This window comes from Aedes aegypti, chromosome 1 (assembly GCF_002204515.2).
Source record: "Aedes aegypti strain LVP_AGWG chromosome 1, AaegL5.0 Primary Assembly, whole genome shotgun sequence".
Taxonomy (NCBI): Eukaryota; Metazoa; Arthropoda; class Insecta; order Diptera; family Culicidae; genus Aedes; species Aedes aegypti.
In genome coordinates this window covers 145,830,401-145,853,412 of record NC_035107.1, presented here as the reverse complement: position 1 = coordinate 145,853,412, position 23,012 = coordinate 145,830,401, and the positions used below count along the sequence as shown (strand labels likewise).

The 23,012-nt window shown below is 35.7% G+C and overlaps 1 protein-coding gene across 8 annotated transcripts in view; it reads left to right on the top strand.

The window, feature by feature from the left end:
* Window positions 1-23,012, top strand: part of LOC5565257 (protein unc-13 homolog 4B) — a 148,370-nt gene that overhangs the window by 112,203 nt on the left and 13,155 nt on the right. For 6 of the 8 annotated variants that reach the window (XM_021850000.1, XM_021850021.1, XM_021850026.1 and 3 more), the window contains 2 exons: window positions 10,704-10,956; window positions 20,494-20,834. In XM_021850000.1, coding sequence (XP_021705692.1) covers window positions 10,704-10,956; window positions 20,494-20,834 — 594 coding nt within the window. Of the gene's footprint in view, window positions 1-10,703; window positions 10,957-17,158; window positions 17,270-19,940; window positions 20,358-20,493; window positions 20,835-23,012 lie in introns of those variants that run through there. The other 2 variants (XM_021850034.1, XM_001649566.2) reach the window with 2 other exon arrangements.

Here is a 23,012-nt window from a genome sequence, read left to right as displayed (position 1 = left end):
TCGAGTTACAGAACCATAGTAGAAATTGGTTTCCATAGCTAACTCGATAGTCCTTTGGATCGCAGTTGCACTGGTTCTGTAGCTCGTTACATTCCTTACTCGATGATTTCAATTTTGAGTTATGGAGAGTGGACTGTAGTATAATCCCGATTAACCAGTTTTACAATATCTTTATAGGCCTTTGTCCAAAGAAAGCAATCGCCTACGATTCAAAATGAAACGATGGCGATCGCTATCGAAAACCACTGAGTGGTTGACCGGGGTACAGTCATATTTCCGTAACTTGATACCTATTGTAGAGACCATCGAGTTAGGGATATACACACTAAAATTTGGGAATGGACCTACACACTTAGAATTAATCACAGATTTCTGTGAAATTTCACCGAATTCTCAACAGCTGATTTTTCGGTGAACCGTTCGGTGATTTTTTACAGATTTTCTGTGGAATTGTTATTTGTTTCTGGAGGTTCTACCAAAGACAAATTAAAGACCCTTGCAGTTGCCCAAAATTTTATGGCTCATAAGGTAATCTAGAATGCCGTGAAAAGTGTACTGCGATCTGTCAAACTTGGGTACCTTTTGTACTACCGGAGTGTGACGGACCTGGTTCTACTGAGCTTTTCGATGAAATTCTTCAGATTTACGGTGATTTTTTTTTATTCATTTGGCATTTCACCGATTGATTTGGTGTATTTTACAGAAGTTCTGTGAAAAGGGAAAATGTTTTTTTTCAGACGATTGCAAACTAAAACATTTTGATTGCAATTTTGCAATCCTCATTTTTATTGAAATTCTAAACCGGGGAACTCACCCCTACAAAAATATCAATCATTCTTACTTTCTTTGTAAGTCCAGGCTATTATCCGTTCAGAAAATTCAATCTGTTTATCTCTTAAGCTTTGTTCACTTGAAAAAGTATCAATTTTGGCTCAAGCCGCTGTTATTAATTAATCCGACAATTGGTTTCACAGATTTTTGGTGAAAGTAGAAAAATTTTGTGCTTTTGTACGTTCTGTGAATGTTTGACAGTTTGAGTGAAAACATTTGTAAGGGACGGACCTGGTGTAGTGGTTAGAACACACGACTCTCACGCCGAGGACCTGGGATCGAATCCCATCCCCGAGATAGTCACTAAAAAATTCAGTGACGACTTCCTTCGGAAGGGAAGTAAAGCCGTTGTTCCCGAGATGAACTAGCCCAGGGCTAAAAATCTCGTTAATAAAGATAGAAAAAAAAACATTTGTGTTTCACAGATAAATCTGTAAAAACGTATTTCACAGTTCAGAATTTTTGTTTTATTTCACAGAATTCTGTGTTTTATTCTAAGTGTGTAGGTAAACGGACTCGCCGAGAACCCCACAGCTGATATCTAGGTAATTAATGGCGAATCTCAATAACGTTCGCCGAGATCTTGCTAAAAAATCGGATTGCCGAAATCTTGATAAAATAAGTAGCAACTGAAAAATACCAAATTATAAGCTGTTTGGCCCTCAGCGATTCAATTTGCTGGGTCGGTGAAATAATTTAGGTGTGTATAATTTAAGTAGGGAACGTGTACACTAGAGTGATGCAAATTTTGAAATGTTTGCTCCCCTATGCTTAAACGACTTTTATTATGGTAAATAGCATCCTCCCAAAATTTGAAGGGATTCGGAAGAAATTTGACTGTGCACACGCCATTTGAAGTTTATATGGAGATTACTATGGAAAACGTCAATCTTTTGTATTCAGTGAACAAATTCTTCTAATGTGAAATCCTCCCAGCTACAACTTTGCCGAAGACCACTTTTTGATTGGACGTCAGGATAAATTGTTATTCATCATCATAATGTTGGTTTGCATGCAGCATGCTTCACCAACTGTTCGGAGAGCAACCGTGTTGCTGCTGGCGGAAAGAATAGATCAAACTAATCCAGGCTACTATGTTCTACAGCAAAAAAAACAGTGTTGCTCTGAAAATAATTGAATGATCATCTCAGCATGGTTTAGACTTTGTTATCAAAAATAACAAATTATCCTTACGTCCCATCAAAATGTGGTCTTCGGCAAAGTTGTAGCTGGGAAGTTTTCAAATGAGATGAGTGCGTTCACTTTTCCATACATTATTATAACGAGCAGTTTCCATAGTAAATTCCATATAAACTTCAAATAGCGTGTGCACAACCTAATTTCTTCCGAATCACTTCAAATTTTCGGAGAATCATTTTCATCATAATTGACATCGTTTAAGCATAGGAGAGCAAAAACTTCAAAATTCGCATCAGTCTAGTGTACACGTTATGGCTATAGTGGTTCCCTATTTGGCCATATGTGAATTCTCAAAGACTTTCACATTTTGAAAACTTTTGAATGTTTTAACATGTCGAACTGTGATGTTATGTCGAACTACTGAAACACACAAAATGATTAAAAATTATAAAACAAAAAACAATATCACGTATGGCGAAGCCATTATGTCCATAACTGTAACTATGCATCCATCGAGTTAGTTATGAAAATCAACTATTACTATGGCTCTCCTAGTTGATATCGAGATACTAAAGAGGCGCAGGAATTAAATAATTTAAAGCCTTTAATAATCACACAAAAAATCGAGATACGAAATATCTAGTAAGAGAGAATTGACTATATATCTTAACAAAATATAATTAGGCCCGTATCGGTCAAAATACCAAAAATCTTGAGTATTCAAAGATTTTTTTATTCAAATCGTAGGAAATAAAACAGCAGATCACTAAGCGGTAAAGGAATTTTGCTCCATTCAAATATATCATTTGATATTTCGTTTTATAGATGTTTGGAAGACTTGGGCCTCATCATCCCTCATTCAGTCTACAATCCGATATGATGGGAATATTTAGTTGTTCTTGGCTATTTGAAAAAAAAAACAGGGCATTGGTTCGACTGGCGATCGAAATAACGACATTCAAAGAAAAGAAGCATAAACTTTATCTCACCGTGCTATGCATCAAAACTAAATATCAGAGGAAACCCACCGCTCGTTCCTTGCCTTACCGTTTATCCAGTTGAAAGCCTAACCTCGGACAAAGTGCGCTAGATAGCGGATCTGGTGTCCTACACAGCGTACCTTGCCCGACGTAGCTCCGACGCATGGGTTTGGAAAAAATCGGTTTTCGCGTGTTGAAAATTCCGGTTTTCAACTTTGCGAACAATACAATGAACAATAAAGAGCTACCATGCGGCTCCATCTCCATGAATTTGTTCTGAACCATAAGCTCCGTTTATAGAACCACTAACATTTTGTTTCAATTGACAGGGAACAGGAATTACGTAAATTTGGCCTGATTTTACACACACTTATACCCTTGATATCAAGAATCAATATCTTCCGTCAAAAGTTTTGATTATAAAAAAACTACAGATGTTTCAGTAAAGTCTTCAAAAACATCATGGCTTCTCAATTAGATGGGACGATGAGACTGCTTACTTTTAAACATAGCATATATAAGATGCAATCAGGAATTTTGGAATGAATGATCTAGTGATTTAGCAAAAAGTAGTGGTGGGGCCAACTTGCAGTCCACTGGCACTGGACCACTGCAGAGTTTTGATCGAATAATTAAGCGTTTCAAAATACGGGTATAATTTCATTGCCTTCATACTACTTCTCACAGGGAATTCATGACAGGGATTCATTCTTGGGATTGCTCAAATGACGCATGCTGAGATTGAAAAATAAGGATTTAAAATGATCTTACTTTTTGAGATGAATTCAAAGCATGCTTATTTAAATCTGGAAGTAAAAGGATGATCTTAGAAGACCAAGGATGGAGAAAAAAATCGTCTCTAGCGATCAACAACACAGTATTGGAATAATCTAAGAGGGCCGTTACTCTCGCAGCAGCATGATTTCAACACCTCATTACGCGCGCATAGAGCAGATATATGAAGCATCCGATGCACTGTTTGTCATGGGACAAAGGGTTTATCGGATATTGTTACAAGTAGCGATCAACTTGAATCATGCCACACTCGCGCTGTTATTGATCGCTCAACCAATGTCCGAATGGTTTTATAATCACAAACAGCATATATGGAGGTAGATCATTACCTAAAAGTGAAAAAATTCTCAAAATCATAAAACTTTTATTTGCGAACAGTTAATCGCTTGCGCACGTGCAACACGATGCATTATTCGCGGAGCGTAGTTTGTTGTGATGACTTGACGACAAAAAGTTAATCGTTGTTGCTATGATCGCAGGATAAAGAACAACGCGAGGCACCATGGATTTTGTCATGATCACTAGATTTCCATCCTTGTACCGTTTTGATTCATATTACGGACACTTAAGGCCTCAGTGAAGTATAACCCAGCTTGGACCATACGAAATAAATCATTCTGTATGATGTATTTTTTAGCGTTATCGAGCGTCGGAAGCCCTTAACTTTCGGATGGTGGGTAAAGAATACGCGTCCGCAACTTGAATAATTTTAAATAAATCAAAACGTGTGGCCTTTTCATGATTCTTATTCCGGACGCTCCCTCATTTTTGCCTCATATTCCGGACGCATTGATTCGAATTACGGACAGCTCATGATAATCATTAATGGAACAGTCAAATCATCAATTGAAATCGTTCAACCACTTAACAGACGTCTAAGGTAGTTGGACATTATAAATTTGCAATGATATTTATGGAAAAAACCTAATAAAACGAGCCTCGAAAATGAGAACTTTAGGACGGCGAAAATTGAAACATTTCGTGTGAAATGTTTCCCATACAAACGAGAGTGTCCGGAATTTGAAGCTGTCCGTAATATGAATCAAAACGGTAGAAGACTGTTCCCAAGTAGCACCGGTAACAAATACAATATTTTAGAAAAATAAAACAAATTACATTGCCGTTGCATTTCAGATAATTTGTAGCATGTTTTGTTGACGATTTTCAATTTTGGTGACTAGGCTATTACATTGTAACTGACGTTTTGTTTAAATTAAATAGGTGTTGCATTTTGCCTCGCATGTAACTTAGCCTAGAGCTGTCAAAATTAATAAGTTACATTGAAGTTTAATTTGTGGTTGCAAGGAAACACAAAACAAACTAGGTTACATCTAGATTGCTAAGTCACTTGTGTGTAATAGCATGAAGTTGTATGTTTGGTTACCTTGTGTCATAGGGGAAGAGGTAAAACATGAACAGGGTGGTGAAATGGACACCGACCTTGTTACGCATGAAAAACAAATTTCAATGATTTTTATTACGCACGGAAGATTTAGCGCATAAATTGGAGTGTTTTTGTTGATACGGAGAATATCGTAATAGTATGTGACCACCAACATAAAATGAACATTTCTATCATATTTCAATGACGATAAAAATATGTGAAAATTTAGTTTTCTTAGTTTTAAATCGTGTCGCTGCGTTAATTAACATTTCTATTTTTGTTGTGTGATAGAACTAGTTATATAAGTAAACAAATTAATAAATGAAGGACAATTTCGCGAATATATTTATCACAGAACATCGAGTTACATTTGTAATGCTCTTTTTACTACTTTTATGGGGAACGTCAATCTTTGAGCTCCACGAGATGATGAGGTTTCGTTTAAGGGGGCAGGATCCGTCATCAACTTGATAATTTTCAAAAGCAGATTTTCGTTCGAAATCATGAGTATTTTCATAAAATTGTGTTCACTGTATTTTATTCTCCAACCGAAACACAGAAGAAAGAAAAATCATTGGACTTGCGCCCTTATTCTAGCACACGCTTGAATTTGCCTTCTTTCGAGCTAATTGAGCACGTCACAAACCATGAGTTTTCTTGGATGAAGCATTCAATTAAAGGTTCCAGTCAATTGGCTTAGGGATTTTTGCACATTATTTAGTGATTTATCGCAAATGCATCGTTTTTCCATTGGAAGCAAGACGATATATTTAAGGAGTTAATTTTAACACCCCTTCCCCTATTGACAGCAGTGTAATTTAATGGCAGTTTCAGTATAGTTACACATCAGTTTCAAAATAACATGACTTCTGGGTAACTGATGTGTAACAAACGAGTACCTTGCTGACAGTGGTCAACACTTCAGGCCAAAAGTTATCATACGTATTGTGATTTGTGATATGAGAACTTTAATATTTTATACCAGTTATTGTTTTCATATATATTTTTCCGGTGATGAATTAAAATTGTTGGATTCCCAATATGCAGCCTCTCCAACAACTTTTTAATAGTTGTCATCATTTTAGATTGGCTGTCTTCAAACAATTATTCGGAAGTGTATCTGCAGCAAGATGAAATTAAATGGCGGTTTATGATAGGCAATCAAGATAATCCAACAGCGGGACACGAAAAACGTGATTTTGGAATCATAAACAATAAAATACAAATGAGAAACACTGCTGATTTGAGTAACTGTGTTAATTTCCATTTTTTTTATGGCAGTTACAATGGCATATTATCTAAGCAATCCATTCACGTATTATTCAATTCAAAATTATAAGATTTTTCATGAGTGCGTTAATTTTGAGCAAGTAAAATTATTGATTTCACCACAAATTGAAATCTGCATGTTAAATTTAATATGTACTTGTGAATAATTACGCGTTTGAAGATCATAGATATAACTTTTGTTGACATTCAATTCTAAAATGGTTGTTCGGTTTCAAAATTATCAGAATGAAATAATAAGTTCAACGCAGTTCCTATTATATTGTCACAGGAAAACCCGTGAATAACCAACAAATGATATGCAAACTTCTTATGTAACGACCAGCATATTACATAAGGCTCGACTTTTTGCGCTTTTTCGGTTACACAGCAGTATTTTTCCATGTTGCAATGTTTCCTATTGTAACGTTGCTGTTACTTACTTGTAACAATGTGTGCTGCTTGGGTTGCAACAGGGTTGAAACTTGCAACACTCCGACATGTAACCGAATTAACGTTTCCTGTACCATGGATTATTGTAATTTCAAACTTTTAGCTCTGTTATTGACCTAAGGGACGATTCAAATATGACGTCCATCATTTTTTAGGATTTCTAGACACCCCCTCCCCCCTCTGTCACGCTTTTTCCAGAAACTAATACATGCACTGTCACACTTTCGGGTATATGTGTCCCCTCCCCTAAATTATGGACATCATTTTTTGATGACCCCTAAGGTATAAAATGGAGAATTCTGACGAGGATCTGAATCTTGTTTCTATAGCAGTTCTAGTTTGGTTTGCTGGAGGTGAAAATCCTTTTGTTCGTTTAATCGTATAAAAACAAGACTAAAAATCGTTCCCAGTACCATTTAAACGGTAGTAATATGTCATTCCAGGTATTTGTTATTAGCTACAGCATCTAATAGTGTACAGAAGGACTAGATAAAAGCTTCAATAAATTCATGCTTAAACACTAAAAAAATTGAAAAACGTTTTTGACGACCACTTTGGGGTAACTTTCAACATCAATTTTAATCTAATATTTCTTAATATTTCTTGCCGCTTATCATCGAAAAAGACAAGAAAAAGCTACATTTAACATTTATCTGTACAATTTCGTTAAAATAGTTGTTCTTCGACCAAATAATGGAAATTACTGTGGACGTAATTCATAGTATGACTGAATGGCACATGATGTAAATGATAAAACGACACAAAAATGTATCCTTGAAGATGTACCGTAATTTCGGGTAAAATTGATCATTTTTCACGTTTTTTCTAATCTGTTTTTTATAATGTTAACAAAGCCAAATAACTAAATGCAGAAAAAGAAGTACGAAGGTGAGCCTCATCGACTCATGTACCGAAATTTTCTAACAAATGTCATTTTAGTGTCAAAAAATATCTCTAAAATAAAAAATCAGGATATCTCATTTCGGGGTGAAATTGATCACTTGTCAAAGCCATTATTGTTAGTTTTCAAAACAACGCTACATGATAAATTTGATCTCCCTGAATCCGAATATGCTTGTCGAATTCTTAACAATGCAATATTTATATAAATAACGAATAGTGAAATTTCAAGAATTACGCGGAAAACGCCTAAATGTATGCAAATCCCTAAGTAATTTAATGATATCTAACAGAAATTCAATTATTTCAACTATATGAGCTAATTGGTACGAGCTTTGGTGATGAAATCTGGTTTGGGGATATATCTCAAGCATCCTCACAAAATTTCAGGTTTATACTATGTTCAAATCCTTGCTTAGAAATAGAAGTTCATGGGTGTTTGTCAATACTGCACCATGCATGATTTTGAAATTTTACTTTATTTTCATAGTAATAAACATTCTTTAACGCAAAAAACTTCACAACACACAATTCGACATTAGTTACGACAAACAACGTTCATTTACTGTAGCTTACATTGATATTTGTGCTCCATTACGAATAAATAAAATCGTGTGATACGATGATCAATTTCACCCTTCTGATCAATTACACCCGATTTTACGGTATTGAACAAAAAATGTAATTTTACACGTTAAAGGACACGAAAACGATGTCACTTTGATCGGCAATTCCAGAATCAGACGCTATACCCAGTAAACACAAACTCGTATACGATAGGGCATAAGAGTACATATGTGGTGGCGATATACGTACATGCGCCATAAGGCTGCATGCAAGATGTATGTATATCGCCTCCACATTTGTACTCTTATATCCCATCATATACGGTGGTGTGTTTACTGGGTAGTATTTGAAATGTGACATAAATTCACGTCATTCATCTCGCTTCTTTTAGTGCATCCAAAAGACGTAAAATCACATGATTTTTTCGGAGTGTGTGCCATTGTAAATTTGCTGCATGAAATTGATGATATAGCAAAAGACCCACAGAGGTTATTTCAAGATATAACATATCAATATATAATACGTTGCTATGGTTAAAATATGTTTAAAAACAAGTTATGTGAAACGTAACATAAAAAAAACTATTGTATGTGCTCAAAAGTTGCACGAAAACATTTGAACGGCTTTTCACTAGCCGTCAAGATTTGTAATTTGTCAGCATTTTCGCGTGTGGACACCCAACATAATACCAATTTATTTATCAATCGAATTTATCACTATTAATTATTTTTCAAAGAGTAGAGTACCTTGTTTCTGATAATTGTCAGGCTTTTACTGTAATAGATTATTGAATAAACAAAAAAAAAAAACGCGATTTTGGTTAAGTTTTTTAAAGTTAGCTTTAGGTAGCACTGTGTGTTGTATGTTACCCCACATCAGGGGAGCATGAAAAATGTATATTTTCAGTATTTTTTGATTCCAGGGAACCAAAATATAATAAAATTAATACCGCGTGGTATTCCTTACGTGAAGATTAGCATACAATATTGTTTTTGATTCATTTGAGTCCTTCCTTTTTCCATCCATATAGCTATAAAGTAGAAAAGGGTTGCAAGTTATCCCGTTTGACGGTACTTAGCAAAATGTTCCTTACCAAATGTACCGAATTTTTTAACCTTGGATCTGAAAAAAATCTCAAGCATTGTTATTCCTTTAATTGTTTCTAAGGAATCGTTCAAGCATGTAAAAGATGCAAACTTGATTAATTTCATAGTTTATTTTCATTTTTAGGACAATATATTTTAAAGATAAACCCTTCCATTCCCACAACTTTGTTCAGCCATTGGACCATTGTTTAACGACGTTTCTAGTAAAAGTGCATGTATAAAAAATGTTCCAAATCGTTCAAATCCAATTCAAAAATTTATTCTAATGTTTATCAATAGTTTTACGACTAGGTCACTTATTTCTATATTTAGTGAGCTATATGAGCTATGAATACTTTCTAATTATTTTTTAGCTAATCGTTCCAATTCGATTCAGCTATTATTTAGTGAAAATACTTGGATATCCTGTTTCATGGAAAACATCTGCTTGTTCATGTCATGTTCTTAAAAGTGCTTTGAAATATTCAATTTTCACGCAACCTTGATGAAATCTTGTGAAATGACTATTCAATTATCGTATAGAAATTACAAACAAATTTTAAAGAATTAACAGCGAAAGTTAATTCCTCGTAATTTAAGAATTACAGGTATGTTCCGTTTTTATCAACACGATCTGCAATTTTCAGTTGACAAAAACAAAAATTCAATTACAAATAACTTCTCTGAAGACATCGAACGTCTAAGATCGACAGTACGTATTCAACTAGTCACAAGCTCAAATTGTTGCTAGGACGTGGCCAGAGCAACTCTCGACTGTTAAAACATGCGTCAGTTCTGTCCAACAGTCAATGCTAAGGTGGAAAATTGAGCTAATTGAATAGCGGATAGGAAGACCAGGATAGGTGTCAAATCTTATTGAATCGTACATGACTTAACACCTACCATGTATCGTAGGTGCTCAACACTAACATAATGTCGAAAATTCAACCCTGATGCTATTGAAAAACATTTGGTTTGCCTCAGAATACATTTTAAGTTTATATTTTAAGCATTTTAAAAAATAAAAATAATATTTTTTGTATGTTGATTAAAACGGAATAATTTGTTGACGAAATCGGAACGTGATAAAAACGGAACATACCTGTAATAGTTAAAGTTTTCCGCTCTCGCATCACTGTGCGAGGCGGGGTCCGGAAATCGAATAAAATATAACCAAGTGGTTAATGGACAGCCCCTCAGATATGCTTTTTGTACTTTGAAAGAAAGTGACTATTTTGAAACTGAGTCACGTGGTCACACACAGCAATAATTGTATTATATATCTCGGTTACTCATTTGCAGAATTCAAGATTTGGATGGCAGTTTCTTTGAAAAGTTCGGATCCATCTTGCGCCAAAAGTCCATCAACCATGAGGAAAGTGTCACGTTGGAGCCTTTCCCGGAGCAGAGCCACCAGTCGGAGGGAACTCCGTTCAGCGTATCGGAGACAATTCCCGAGGGTGAGGACAGCGGCAATGAAACGCTCCCGGACAGCGACACCGAGGAGCAGCAGGAGAAACAGAACGAGTTTATCGGTGATGCCTTCGGATGGAATGTGAGTATTAATTGATCTTTGATAGGTTTTAATTATGGTTGTTGAAAGTATGAGTAAACTATTGCCTACAGTCGTCGTAATCCATCAGATGTATGTAGTTGTATACAATTCACACCTTATCCAAGGCATTATTTAATTTGTAATCATTTTGAGCTTAAATGTGTATTGCACTTATTAGTGTTGTAGTAGGTTCGACAGTTTCCTCAGAATAATTGTATGTTAAGAGCATCAAGCTGGTGTGAACTATCAATATCGAGTTGATGCGTTGCACATTGCATTGGAACCGACAAATCTCGTTGGCGCCATCCAGAACGCTTGCATCAAGTGACCGAGATGAAATCTCAGTTAAACGGATTGGTTTGTTTTGCAAGCAAACTGTTTTACGGTAATTATATCAAAATGCATGTTTACACAAGATTTTATGGCACAACGTTGCAACTAACGATATCGTTTACGTATTTTACATGGACTATTGGCAATTTGTAGCTGATTTATTGCACATCAGTACGAAAAATAATTTTTGCTTTATTGAATGATTGTAGACATTCAACATTCGAAAGTACGTTAAGAAATCAACAATAACTTGACTTTGCATGAACCATAGTCTCAGAAGAGGTGACGAGAAATTTTTTTATTATTTTTTATTATTATGTTTTTTAACTGAACAATTGAGTCAAATGAGCAATTGGCATGTTTTCCTAACAAATGGAAAACAAATGTGAAAGTTGCAACAAATTTTAAACTGGACAAAAATCCTGCCGAAGCTTCTAGCTATCGTCCAATCATCTTACTTTCCTCTATCAGTAAGCCAAAAAAGGTCATTGAACAGAATGCTGATCCACATCAACAAAAATTCATTTTTTTTTGCAATGAACAGTTCGGATTCCGGCTTGGACTTTCAACTACTCATCAACATTTACATGTAACAAATTTGATTCGACCTAACAAATCTGAATGCCTGGTTGGGCATATCAGGAGTTAATTATCAATATAAACCTCCTTTTCCCGATCAGCCTAGACAGCCGCGTAGTGTCGGTAGCGATTGTTTCAATTGGCTAATAATTGACATTCTGATGGTAAAAGTCCACCTCACAGGTGATCCCTACACTCAAAATAATCCAAACGTTATTGTTACGAGAAAACACACGTGTTTTTTTTCATCGCACTTTCCACGTAGCTCTTACGTGAATCATAGGTAGCCCAGAATGAACGCATGAACTTTTGAACTTCGTCGTTCCTGTTTCGCAGTTTTTGTGAGTTTGGTCTGTCTTGTTGTTGCCTTCGCGTGCTATAATTGATATAGGTTATAAATCAGGTATAAAATATGAAGTAATGCAGCGATTCTTCGGAATTCAAAGCATATTTACCTTGAAATCAATCTTACACAGGGTTTAAAGTTCAGCAGCTTCAAGCGGGCGCCATCTTAGAATTTGAGCTCAATACCGAATGTACGTACAATATGCAGATGTCAAAATGAACTTAGGCACCTACGTGAATTTCACGTAAGTGCGATAGGTAACCTCAGTAACAATTACCGAGTCACTATTTGGTGGTTATGAATGGCTTAGTGATCTTAATCTTGGTAAAGTGAAGTGGAGGTGAAATTAATTTGGAATGATTTACGTGATATTTTACGTAGCAATGACGTTTGGATTATTTTGAGTGTAATTTATGGTGTGATGCGGCTTCATGCTTATCGTGCCTAGGAATGAATGGTTAGGGGGATCTTAACCCGTTAACGCCCAGCACGTCCTATTTTCAGGACAGATGCCCCGAACGCCCAGCGTCCTCAATTGAGGACAGTAATTATCGCGAATAACTTCAAAATGACTCAAAATATAATGATGTTATGTTTGGAGAACTTGTTAACATCTTTCACTCAGTGGTAATTATATTTTGGATATTTTATTTTAAATGTACCTCTTTTGTGCACATCGAACTTCCTTAAACAGTCGAAAATCCAACTTTGACAAAGCATATCTTTGTTGTTTTCGAAGCGATTTCAGAAATTCTATCAGCAATGGAACCAAACATTATGCAAAATCAATGTCCATTTTAATTGGTTCTTTATAAATGCGTCTACCCAAAGCTATTTGGCAATAGACACTTTCTAGCATTTTGGAAAAAAATATTTAACATTAAAACGAAATTCAAAGCGATGACATATAGTTTTTTCGACATGACACTTTTGAAGGAAGTGCAGTGAAATCATTTTAGCCGAAATATTTTTTTTTTTTGATTACACTCAAAATTTATTTTACTAAGAAACAATTAGAAATACTGTTTATTTGAAACTGTTTGCTTATAAAACAAAATTCAAAGCGATGACATGTGATTTTATTGACATCAATTTGACTGAAGTAGTCCAGTGAACATTTTTAGGTAAAAATATATATTACACTCAAAATTTGTTTTACTCTGAAAACTACGAGATATTTTAGGTTTCCGATCTGTTTGCATATAAATCAAATTTCCTAGCGATGATATCGAGCTTGTTCAGTATAAATTTGCTTGTACATGTCCAACAAATATATTTGAGCAGACGTAGTTATTTTGGATTACACATAAAACATTTTTTACCAAAAATTTACGAGAAATCCTAGCTTTACCACCTCTTTGTCTAAAAAATCAATATATAAAGCAATAACATATATTTTTTTGTTAGGAACATTCTTGTAGCAATTCAGCGACCATCTTTGGGAAGGAAAAGTCAATTATGGAAACACTCAAAATTTATTGTACCAAAAAATAAACATTAAAAAAACTTATTTTCTATAATTGTATGCCAATAAATCGTGTTTCAAAGCAATGACATGTAGTTCTAAGTGATAAATTTTATTGTACAAACACAGTGATTATATTTGAGCAGAGAAAGAAATTTTTGATGCCACTCAAAATTTCTTTTGCTTCAAAAAAAAACTACAAGAAACCTATGTTTTGAACTTTTTAGTCTATAAATCTTAATTCAAAGCGATTACATATATATAAATATATTTTTAAAGCATATATATTTTTGATTTAAAATTTATGGAAAATTATTGCTAAGACCTTTCTGAAACTTGAAAACCAGTTGCAGCTCAAGTATTAACAATTAAATCGCAAAAAAATGAAAAAAATGGTGTTTTTTTCTGTAAACATTCGTGGTTTCTGAAGTGTCTTCCAATTACTAAGCTAAAACATTTATTAATTTTATTTGTTGTATACACAATTTAAAAGTAACAAAAGTACCATCAAAAGCATGCAAAACGGATTTGGAATTGGTTAAGAATTCATGAAGTTATGCTCATTGAAAGAATCATATAAAAATATGTGGAGACTACTTTTAACCTACACTAGTTTTGATTTAAGAATACAAACATTACAAACAGAGAATGATGCTAAGCACTTCAAAATTAGTTAGAAAATAACAAAGTTATGATGACTTCACCGAAGGTCATATTTTATAACTTAAAAAATTCACCTTCAAGTAGCATGCGCCACCTCTAAATCTTAATATTTTGGCTAAAACTATGAGGTTTCTCTTTTAATGTGATTTAAATTCAGAGGAGCACACGAATTTTTTGTTTGAAAACTTTCGAGAAATAAGCCGCACCCTAGTCTTCAGCCATCTTAAGGGGCAGGGTTCATCATTGATTTCGGAATCTTCAAAAGCATTTTCTTCGTTCAAAAAAAAAAAAAAAATACACGAAAATGTGTTAACTTTATTCCATTCTCCAACCGAAACACTGAGAACAGATTTTCATCGAATAGTTTCCAGATTTGCAAAGAAGAACTGCTTTTGAAATTTCGATGATGCCGATTTTCGAACGTTAAGAAATTATCCATAAATTTCTCATATCAGACTGATTTTTTTCTTGACTTATATTCCGACCATTTCCAGTCATCTTCACACTATTTCATTTTATACTATTTTTTTATACTATTTCGGGTCATAAAAAACAAGTCATTCTTCTAAGAACTATGTTATTTTTCCTGTTGAGCGGAAAAGTCGCCTGAAAATATCGTTAGTAAGCTTGGAAACATTTTTTTTATATATACTCAACTCAAAACCGACCAATATGACAATTACACCCTTTTGCCATTCGGCCCCTCAAATATAGTCCTTTTCAATTTCCAGCCTTGGATTTCATAGGTTCATATGTCGTACCCTGGGAGGGAGGCACCGATACTATACACGAAATATAGAACAACGTTTGTTTGAACTGCAAGATAACTCCAGCATGCCAACAACAATCAAGGCAGGCTTGGGAAAAATCGCTAGTTTTCTTCTGTTGTGTACTTTCGATCTTTCCTGACAAACGTGGAAAATGGGCCACAGTTTTCTATACACCAAATATTAATTTTCATTGGAAAAAGTTAAACCATGCGTTTTTCAATACTTTATATTCAATCAACTGGAAGGTGCTCACGTGACATTACTTGCATTATTTGCATGAATTGAATCTCATTCATTTTTTGTCACTTTTGATGAAATGCGAAAATGTGTTTTAATCAGTTAGAGGTGGTCCATTAATTACGTAAGGGTTTATGGGGGGAGGGGGGGGGGTTGACGATTTCTTACGCGCCATAAAAATTATTTTTGGTTTTCATACAAAAAATCTTACCATGGGGGGAGGGGGGGTTGAAAAACCGCTAAAATTGTCTTACGTAATTAATGGACAGCCCCTTACGTGCTTTTTCCATGTTAGTCCAATGTTTGAGATCTGGGCTCACAGTGACAGTTCGTGACAGCGGAATCCCGGCTCACTATGACGTACATAAATTTTGTATTGGTTTCTCCCTCCCAGGTCGTACCCATGGTTTCGAAGATGGACGCGCCATTGCAGATCCTTAACTACGAATGAAAGAAATATATTATTGAAGGTTCGCAAAGATCCGTAATGGGAAGGTATGCAAACTTTTTCGAAAATCTGCGAAAGACCATAATGGTTCGTGGAAGTTGGCGAAAATTGGTTGATATCTATGAAGAGCCACCTGAGTCAGCAAAGGTCTTTTAAGATCTTCTAAAATCCGCCAAATTCTACGAAAATAGAAAAGGTTGTAGCAGAACCTCTGAGATCTGTCAAAAAACAACGAAACTTTGAGATGCTTCGCGAAGGACCACAAAAATATTGAATTAAGAAGAGCGCCCGTTGAGCTAGGTGCGTATTCCGGTCGGTCCCCAATTTTTTCTATATTCCAGACTTCTACTTCAGAGCAGGTATCCAATTTACGTAAACCAGACTTCGTAAAACGAGATTTAAATTTATAACATTCGACTTCATACCAAATGTCCACATGGCTATTGTAATTATATAGAATTTACGTAAAAATGAATGCCGTTTATCATTTAGCCATAAGAAAAAAAAAAAGAGTTGTCTTTAGTCTTCAATCAAAGTTTTTCTGCAACAAAGATTTGTTTTCGAATATTGTCTACAAGAAACACCGTTACTGCACATTTATCTCTAGTACACAAAACATCCAACTGCGCGCTAGAACCACGCTGAACAATTAAATTGGCAATACTCGATGACACGAGAGCCATCACCTACCGATTGAATGGCTAGCGAGTCGAGAAGATGATGGAGCATGCCGTCTTGCGTCCGCCAACGAAGGAATACTTCGGAATCGACCGATATCCGTCCATCCGAACGTAGGAACGAAAATTATTTATAGTCTTCGTTAATACTGTTCGCAAATTTCCCCACTGACTGACATCGTCTACGGCCGTCTATGGGATAGCCATTGGAAAAGAGTTTTTCCCCGGACTCTAAGCTGATTGGTTACACGACATAACGCAACTTCGCAGATCGTTCAATTAATTACAACGTCGAAAGTCGTATCTTTTTATGACGCAATCCAGTTGCGTATGTAAACAAAGCAGTGATCATTAAAAGCCAAGAATAAAAGACGGCCATCCACTGACAAAGATCTTTATCTTGTTAAGATCCCTTCCCCCTAGAATGTGATCTAGTGACGCGTTTTTCAACACATTACCTTACGAGAAAAGCATGTGCCTGCTGAGATTGAGATGTCCACTCGATGCCGAAGAAAGCGTGGCCAACTACGAAAAGTGTGAGAAACGTAGGCAGAAAAATCGCAGAGTTTTTCTCCTCAATGGTTTGTCGTTTTGAACTTGAAATGTGTGTTAAGTTTTGAGGAGAGAAAAGCGTAAGGAAAATAAAAATAATAAAATAACCGCTCATTGAGCACGGTCACTTCGTGGGAAAATAGAGCCAAGGAGTCGCAAAGGAAAATAAAAATGAGTAGTGAATTATAAATAAAAATGTACGAGTTTTTCAGTCCAAGTACGACGGGCGGACCTTTTTGATCGGTTAGTGTTGGGATTTACCTGGTTTTTTTTGGAATAAGTTTTGAAGCAGTTAAAGTTCAAAACAATTGAACCCGAACAGTTTATCGTACGCAAGGAATAGATGTTCTGAACGACAAGGCTATAAATTATGACACGTTTCGGATGAATTTAGACTGTATTAGTTTGACGTGAAACTTGAAAGCAGATTTGGCCATCGTAATGGAAGTTTGGAGCAGATGGTGCACACAACTGTTGAGTTTACGGTGGAAGAGTGATTTGTAATGTATTATTATCGTGTGTTACGTCGTTGGCTAGACGACGATAGAAGTTGACCTTACGAAGAGTTGTGTCCTATTTCAGAAGTGCAATTGAAATGTGGAAAATTAGGTGTAGATCAACTAAAAATAGCATGGTACGGGTAAATGAAAACATTTTGGGCGGGCAACGATAAGTGATATGGCATGCTGAGGAAATTTGAGATTCGGCAAAAAATTGCTCCTGAATGTTGTGACATGATTAGAGAGACTCCGATTCAGTTTTATACTGTTTTAGAATGGACGTCATAATAATTTAGGTTTTTCATTATAAAGCTCAGCATAACAGTTTTCATAATAACTACATACATTATAAGTCGCAAAATGGACGTTTTTTTAAATGATGTTGCTTTTATTTTTGATTGACGAACCAATTTATGCTGTAGTATAATTTGCATCTTAGATCGTCGATATTCGATCCACTGGTCTTGCACTAAACTTTTGTAATGCACTATTTTTTTCACTCAGCTCCCCAACAATCAACAGCCACTTCCCGGCTATGTTCCTTTAAAATTGATTTATAAGCATTACACATTATTTACAAATGCCTTCTGTAAATTCAAAGCTTTCTCGTATTCCACCACGTATATCGAAGAGATTGATCCATATTTGGCAAAACAGTATAATTTCGCAAGAGTTGTTGAAAACAACTGATACTCTCCGATTGCACACGCAATTTGTTCCATACTTAGCAGAGCTGGGAAGATGTGATTTATTCCAAAAAAAACCTGTTGAACAAATCTTTCTCCTGATTTCGTTTGATAATGTTTTGCATGTTTACATTTTATGTAACAGAAAAATCAGTACAAAAATAACTAGTACACCCAAACCTCTTTTTACGTATATTATAGTTAAACTTATTCCCTAATATTATGAATTTGAGGCCACGAACACACGGGAGTAAAATCAAACGCGACCGATTGGCTCGAATGATTGTACAGAACTTTTTTATTCAGGTTAATTGGGAGACTTACAAAATAATGTGTAGAGTGTGGTTCGGCACAGAAGGTGCTCTAGGAATGTTCACTCTGTTGGGATGCTCAGGTAATCGAACACCTACCTCTATATCTACCTGTAACCATGTACTACATTTTGGTAGAATTAACTGCCAGGTCTATCCTCGCAGTCTGCTTTTTCGTCCACAAAGCCAAGAAGCATGTGCGATCGTGTGATGTTATTGCCATTTCTCGGAACGACGCATCTCCAAAAGGCACCCTCGTTTGCAATGTTGAACAGTTAATTCGATAGAGCGTCTCCTTGCTTCAAACCATCTAACGTCACAAACGAGGTCTAGACCCCATCTGCAATCCAAATACTCGATTTCGAATTATTCAGCGTTGCACGTATCAGCCTAATTAGTTTCACCGGAAATCCATGTTCAGTTCACAGCTTTTTTTCACTGTACCTTTCACTGTCTTGAAATTAATAAACAGATGATGGGTCTGCAAGTTACACTCCCGGAATTTAAAACCTTAGCGATTTCAAATTCAGATCAATATTACCCGTAGGCACAAACAACGTAACTTTTGTTTTGGTGCAGACAGAAGGTTAAGAATAAAATCGATTCATCGCTAATTCTGGCTGACATAAATAGACATCTCAATTCCCAAACGACCTCTCCAGGTAAAAAAAATATATTCCATCTATTCGATTTTACCGCGACGACACGAACGTTGTATAGATTTTCACATTCACAAATTTCTTCAGAAATTCTCTCATTTCTAATATTTTTCTTCACGATTAATTTATTTTAGTTTATATTGTTCTTAGGGTAACATTATTACAAATGAATAATTATAAAAAAAAAATCAAAACTAAGAAAAAACCGACATACGGTTTTGGGTCCATGGATTTGGGTTTGGCTCTATGCGTTTGAGCCATTTAAAAAAAATTGAAACAAAATTAAAAGATTATAAAACATACTCAGTTTTTTTTCATCCCTAATTTACCGATCCCACAAATTTAAAGAAAGGGTAATAGTAATTGCACCACCAAGAACAAATTTCATCAATCAATGATAGCGTTTGTTGTCCAATTGAGATGTCTGTTTTGTACAATTGATTCACACATTCGTCTTGCATTGCAGCAGTCACAAAATGTTCCAACTCTCCGTTTCTTCGCCATACGTCACAGTGTTCACATTAACTCTACATCTGCTCCGTTCGATTGGGCGTTTAATTTTAAGCTGCATTATTACGATTAGTGAATGTATTTCTATGGTGATTGAGGGATACGATTCCAAATGCTAGATGCATGTTATTACTAAACGTTTTCAAGTTCACGTCACTCCTGAAACAAATAGAGAATGCTTGGCGATCAAAATATCTATTCCTGCGAATGTTCGTATCAGCTGGGTTTTAGTACCGTATTCTTCCATCAATTAGAACTGAACCGTCATGCAACGAAAGCTAGAATAACCAAGTCAGAAGTTTATTAACCTACGAAGAACCATCGGATACACCTCAAATTGGAACAAACACTCGATAAAAGACATCATGAGCACCTATTCATTACCGCGCCTGATTGGTGGAGGCGGCTTCAGTACCAATCACAAGATAAACCTCAAGTTTGGAACCCTTCGCTTTTCGAAGTCCTTTCGCGAACGACAAACACGATCGAAATCCGTGGCCCGGGTGGAAGGGTTGTACGACTCCAGAAAGAAACCGAACGATCTGTACAGTATGCTTCCGATACCGACGGTTAACCGACGAGGTACTCTCCATCGCAACCAGTTCCGGGGCGTCCGGAAGGAGGAAATGGACCGGCAGGCTAGTCTGCTCATGCACTCGATGACTGTAGGCAATGGTTTCTTTATGAGATAAGCGTTTACCCAACAAACAAATGTGCGAAATATTCTCGCACTTTTGTTAGTTAGGTACTTTTGTTTTGGGTTCACATAATCTAACGACTTTTTCTTCACTTTTGAAACAGATAGAGGAGCTGTACGAAGAAGTGCTGTTTGAAATCTTCAACAACATTGGCTGTGATGACGAGGAGCTGACCGAAGAAAGTTTGGTCCACTATGTTCAGGATGCATTTAAAATTTCCAACGAAAAGCACGAGGAAATCATGAGGGTGGCGCGCAACAAGGAGCCGCCGGAGATTTGCCTCAACGTGGAAGTGATCGAAGCCAAAGAGCTGGAACCCAAGGACTCCAACGGCCTTTCGGATCCGTTCGTGACCATGTACATCGCCTCGAACCCCACTCACCGGTATAACACGTCGGTGAAGTCTGCCACCCTGGATCCGGTTTGGGAAGAGCATTTCTCACTGTAAGTATGCATTGAAATAATTAGATAAGCAATTGCACATTATGATTGCCTTATTCTAGGCCATTCCTTCTTCTTCTTGGCATTAAGTCCGCCTCCTTCTTAGATTCTAAGTGTTCCAAGCGCATTTCCACTGTTATCATACGATAAAAATAAGCACGATGATATCAAGAACTCTGAGTTTGGATTTGCACTACTGTTCAATCTGAACAATTTCAAAGAAATAGCTCTTGTGTTAAACGTTGCATGTTTTCAAAATTGAATAAAGTTTAAATGAACAATAATAAATTTTTGAGCTGTTTGGGGGAACACCATTAACCTGTGCGTCCCTGACCTATTTTTGTGATCAATTATTCGTTATCTGTTGGCTATGATTTCCGTAAAATTAAATTTCAATTTAATTTTGACAAAACACCACAACACTATACAAGTTTCGTGACCTGTACTGGGAACCCAAGTCGTACGGTCGTTTTCGTATTTATACGGAGGATCCGTGGGAAGTGTCTGATGCTCATTTGAGACATTTTCATAATTATTTTGCACAGATCACGCAAAACAACAGTGTTTGTAATTGAATCATAGACCATTAGTATATCTTTCAACTAATTTGGAACCATTATGGCCAGTTCCGGATTTCCTGGGGAATCTGTTGGGACCAAAATTTGATCAGCACACAATATCATGCGGCACATAAATCTTCACATCATGGTGACAATGGGTCTAGGGGGTGAGATTGGGTCAAAACGGAAAAATATGATTTATGAAATATTTCAGTTAATAACGCTGATATAACTAAAATTTATAATTCATATGTTAGGGCACATATTATTACACGTCATTCATCACAAGACACATTTTTAGAAATAGTAGTTTTTGTTTACTATATCAATAAACTTGTATGTTGAAACTAGCTAAAATTTACAACATTAAATTTCTCCTGTGTTTTGTTTGCATCGTATTTCATCAATATTTTTCAGCTGTGAATGGTTTTGCAATCATATTCTCAAAAACAAGTTATTTCAATTACAGTGACCCAATGTCACCCCCTCTATGGGGTGAGATTGGGTCATTTTTCATTCACTTGTGGTGCCGCTGTGAATGAATATTTTTCTTTAATTTTTTGAACAGTTGTTAATGTACCATCAAAGTACATACACACCAAATTTGAAGTTTATTGGAGTTAAATTGCGATAGTTATTCAATAAATAAATCGTACTTATACCTTTTTGACCCATTCTCACCCCCAACGACGGTATATTTATTTTTTCACTATTTTTGACAAATTTCATTTAATTACAAAAAAATGTCAGAGGATAATCGAACAGCGCAAAATGATTTATATCATCATTACTATGTATGTTCTAACATGTTTAATGGCTTCGCGACGTTAATTCGCATAACTAGCCTATATACATGTTTGGTAACAAAACTTAGTATTTCGCTATACTGCCGTGAATCGCAAGTCAGTCCCATCTGTATTTTCGTCAAAATTGAGTTGTGTTCAATTTTCAACGTATCTTCCAATGCTTTTTGCTTGTGATAATATGATTTGTTCGGAAAAACTACGAAAAAACACCTAGTCAAATTGTCCCATAATGAAAAGTAACCGCATGTCAGTCCCACCACATATTTTTGCACCAGGTAACCCAAAAATGAACGATCTTCTTTTTATTTTACTCGGAAAGATATAGTCGTGATAAGCGAATTGTGAAAGTTTCATTAAGGTTTGAACATGTTCTAATTTTTTAGAACTTTTTGAATATTCGTATGTAAAACGAGCTAAGAAGCTTCACAGCTCATTTTCTCAATGCCTACTTTTTACAGATGGGACTGACTTGCGATTCACGGCAGTATAGGCCCTAATCAAAAGTCTGTCTCCAATACTTGTTTTTTTTTTTTAAACAAAACTTCAATTTTAAATCACAAAACTCATAAATATAGTGGATGCTAGTGCTAGGAACGATTTGTGTTTTGAATTGAGTCAGTATTTCAGTTACATCAAATTGATGGACTCCTCGTTAGCCAGCAAGCTGAACAATTTGCAGAAGGCCATTTTTTGTTATCTTAGGGTTTTTTTTTCATGTGATATCTCTCATATATCGCATGAAACACATAGTAAATTGAACGGCATTGTATGGTGAAAGGATTTAGCTTTTATTTTAAGTTAAATAATTTTTGCGC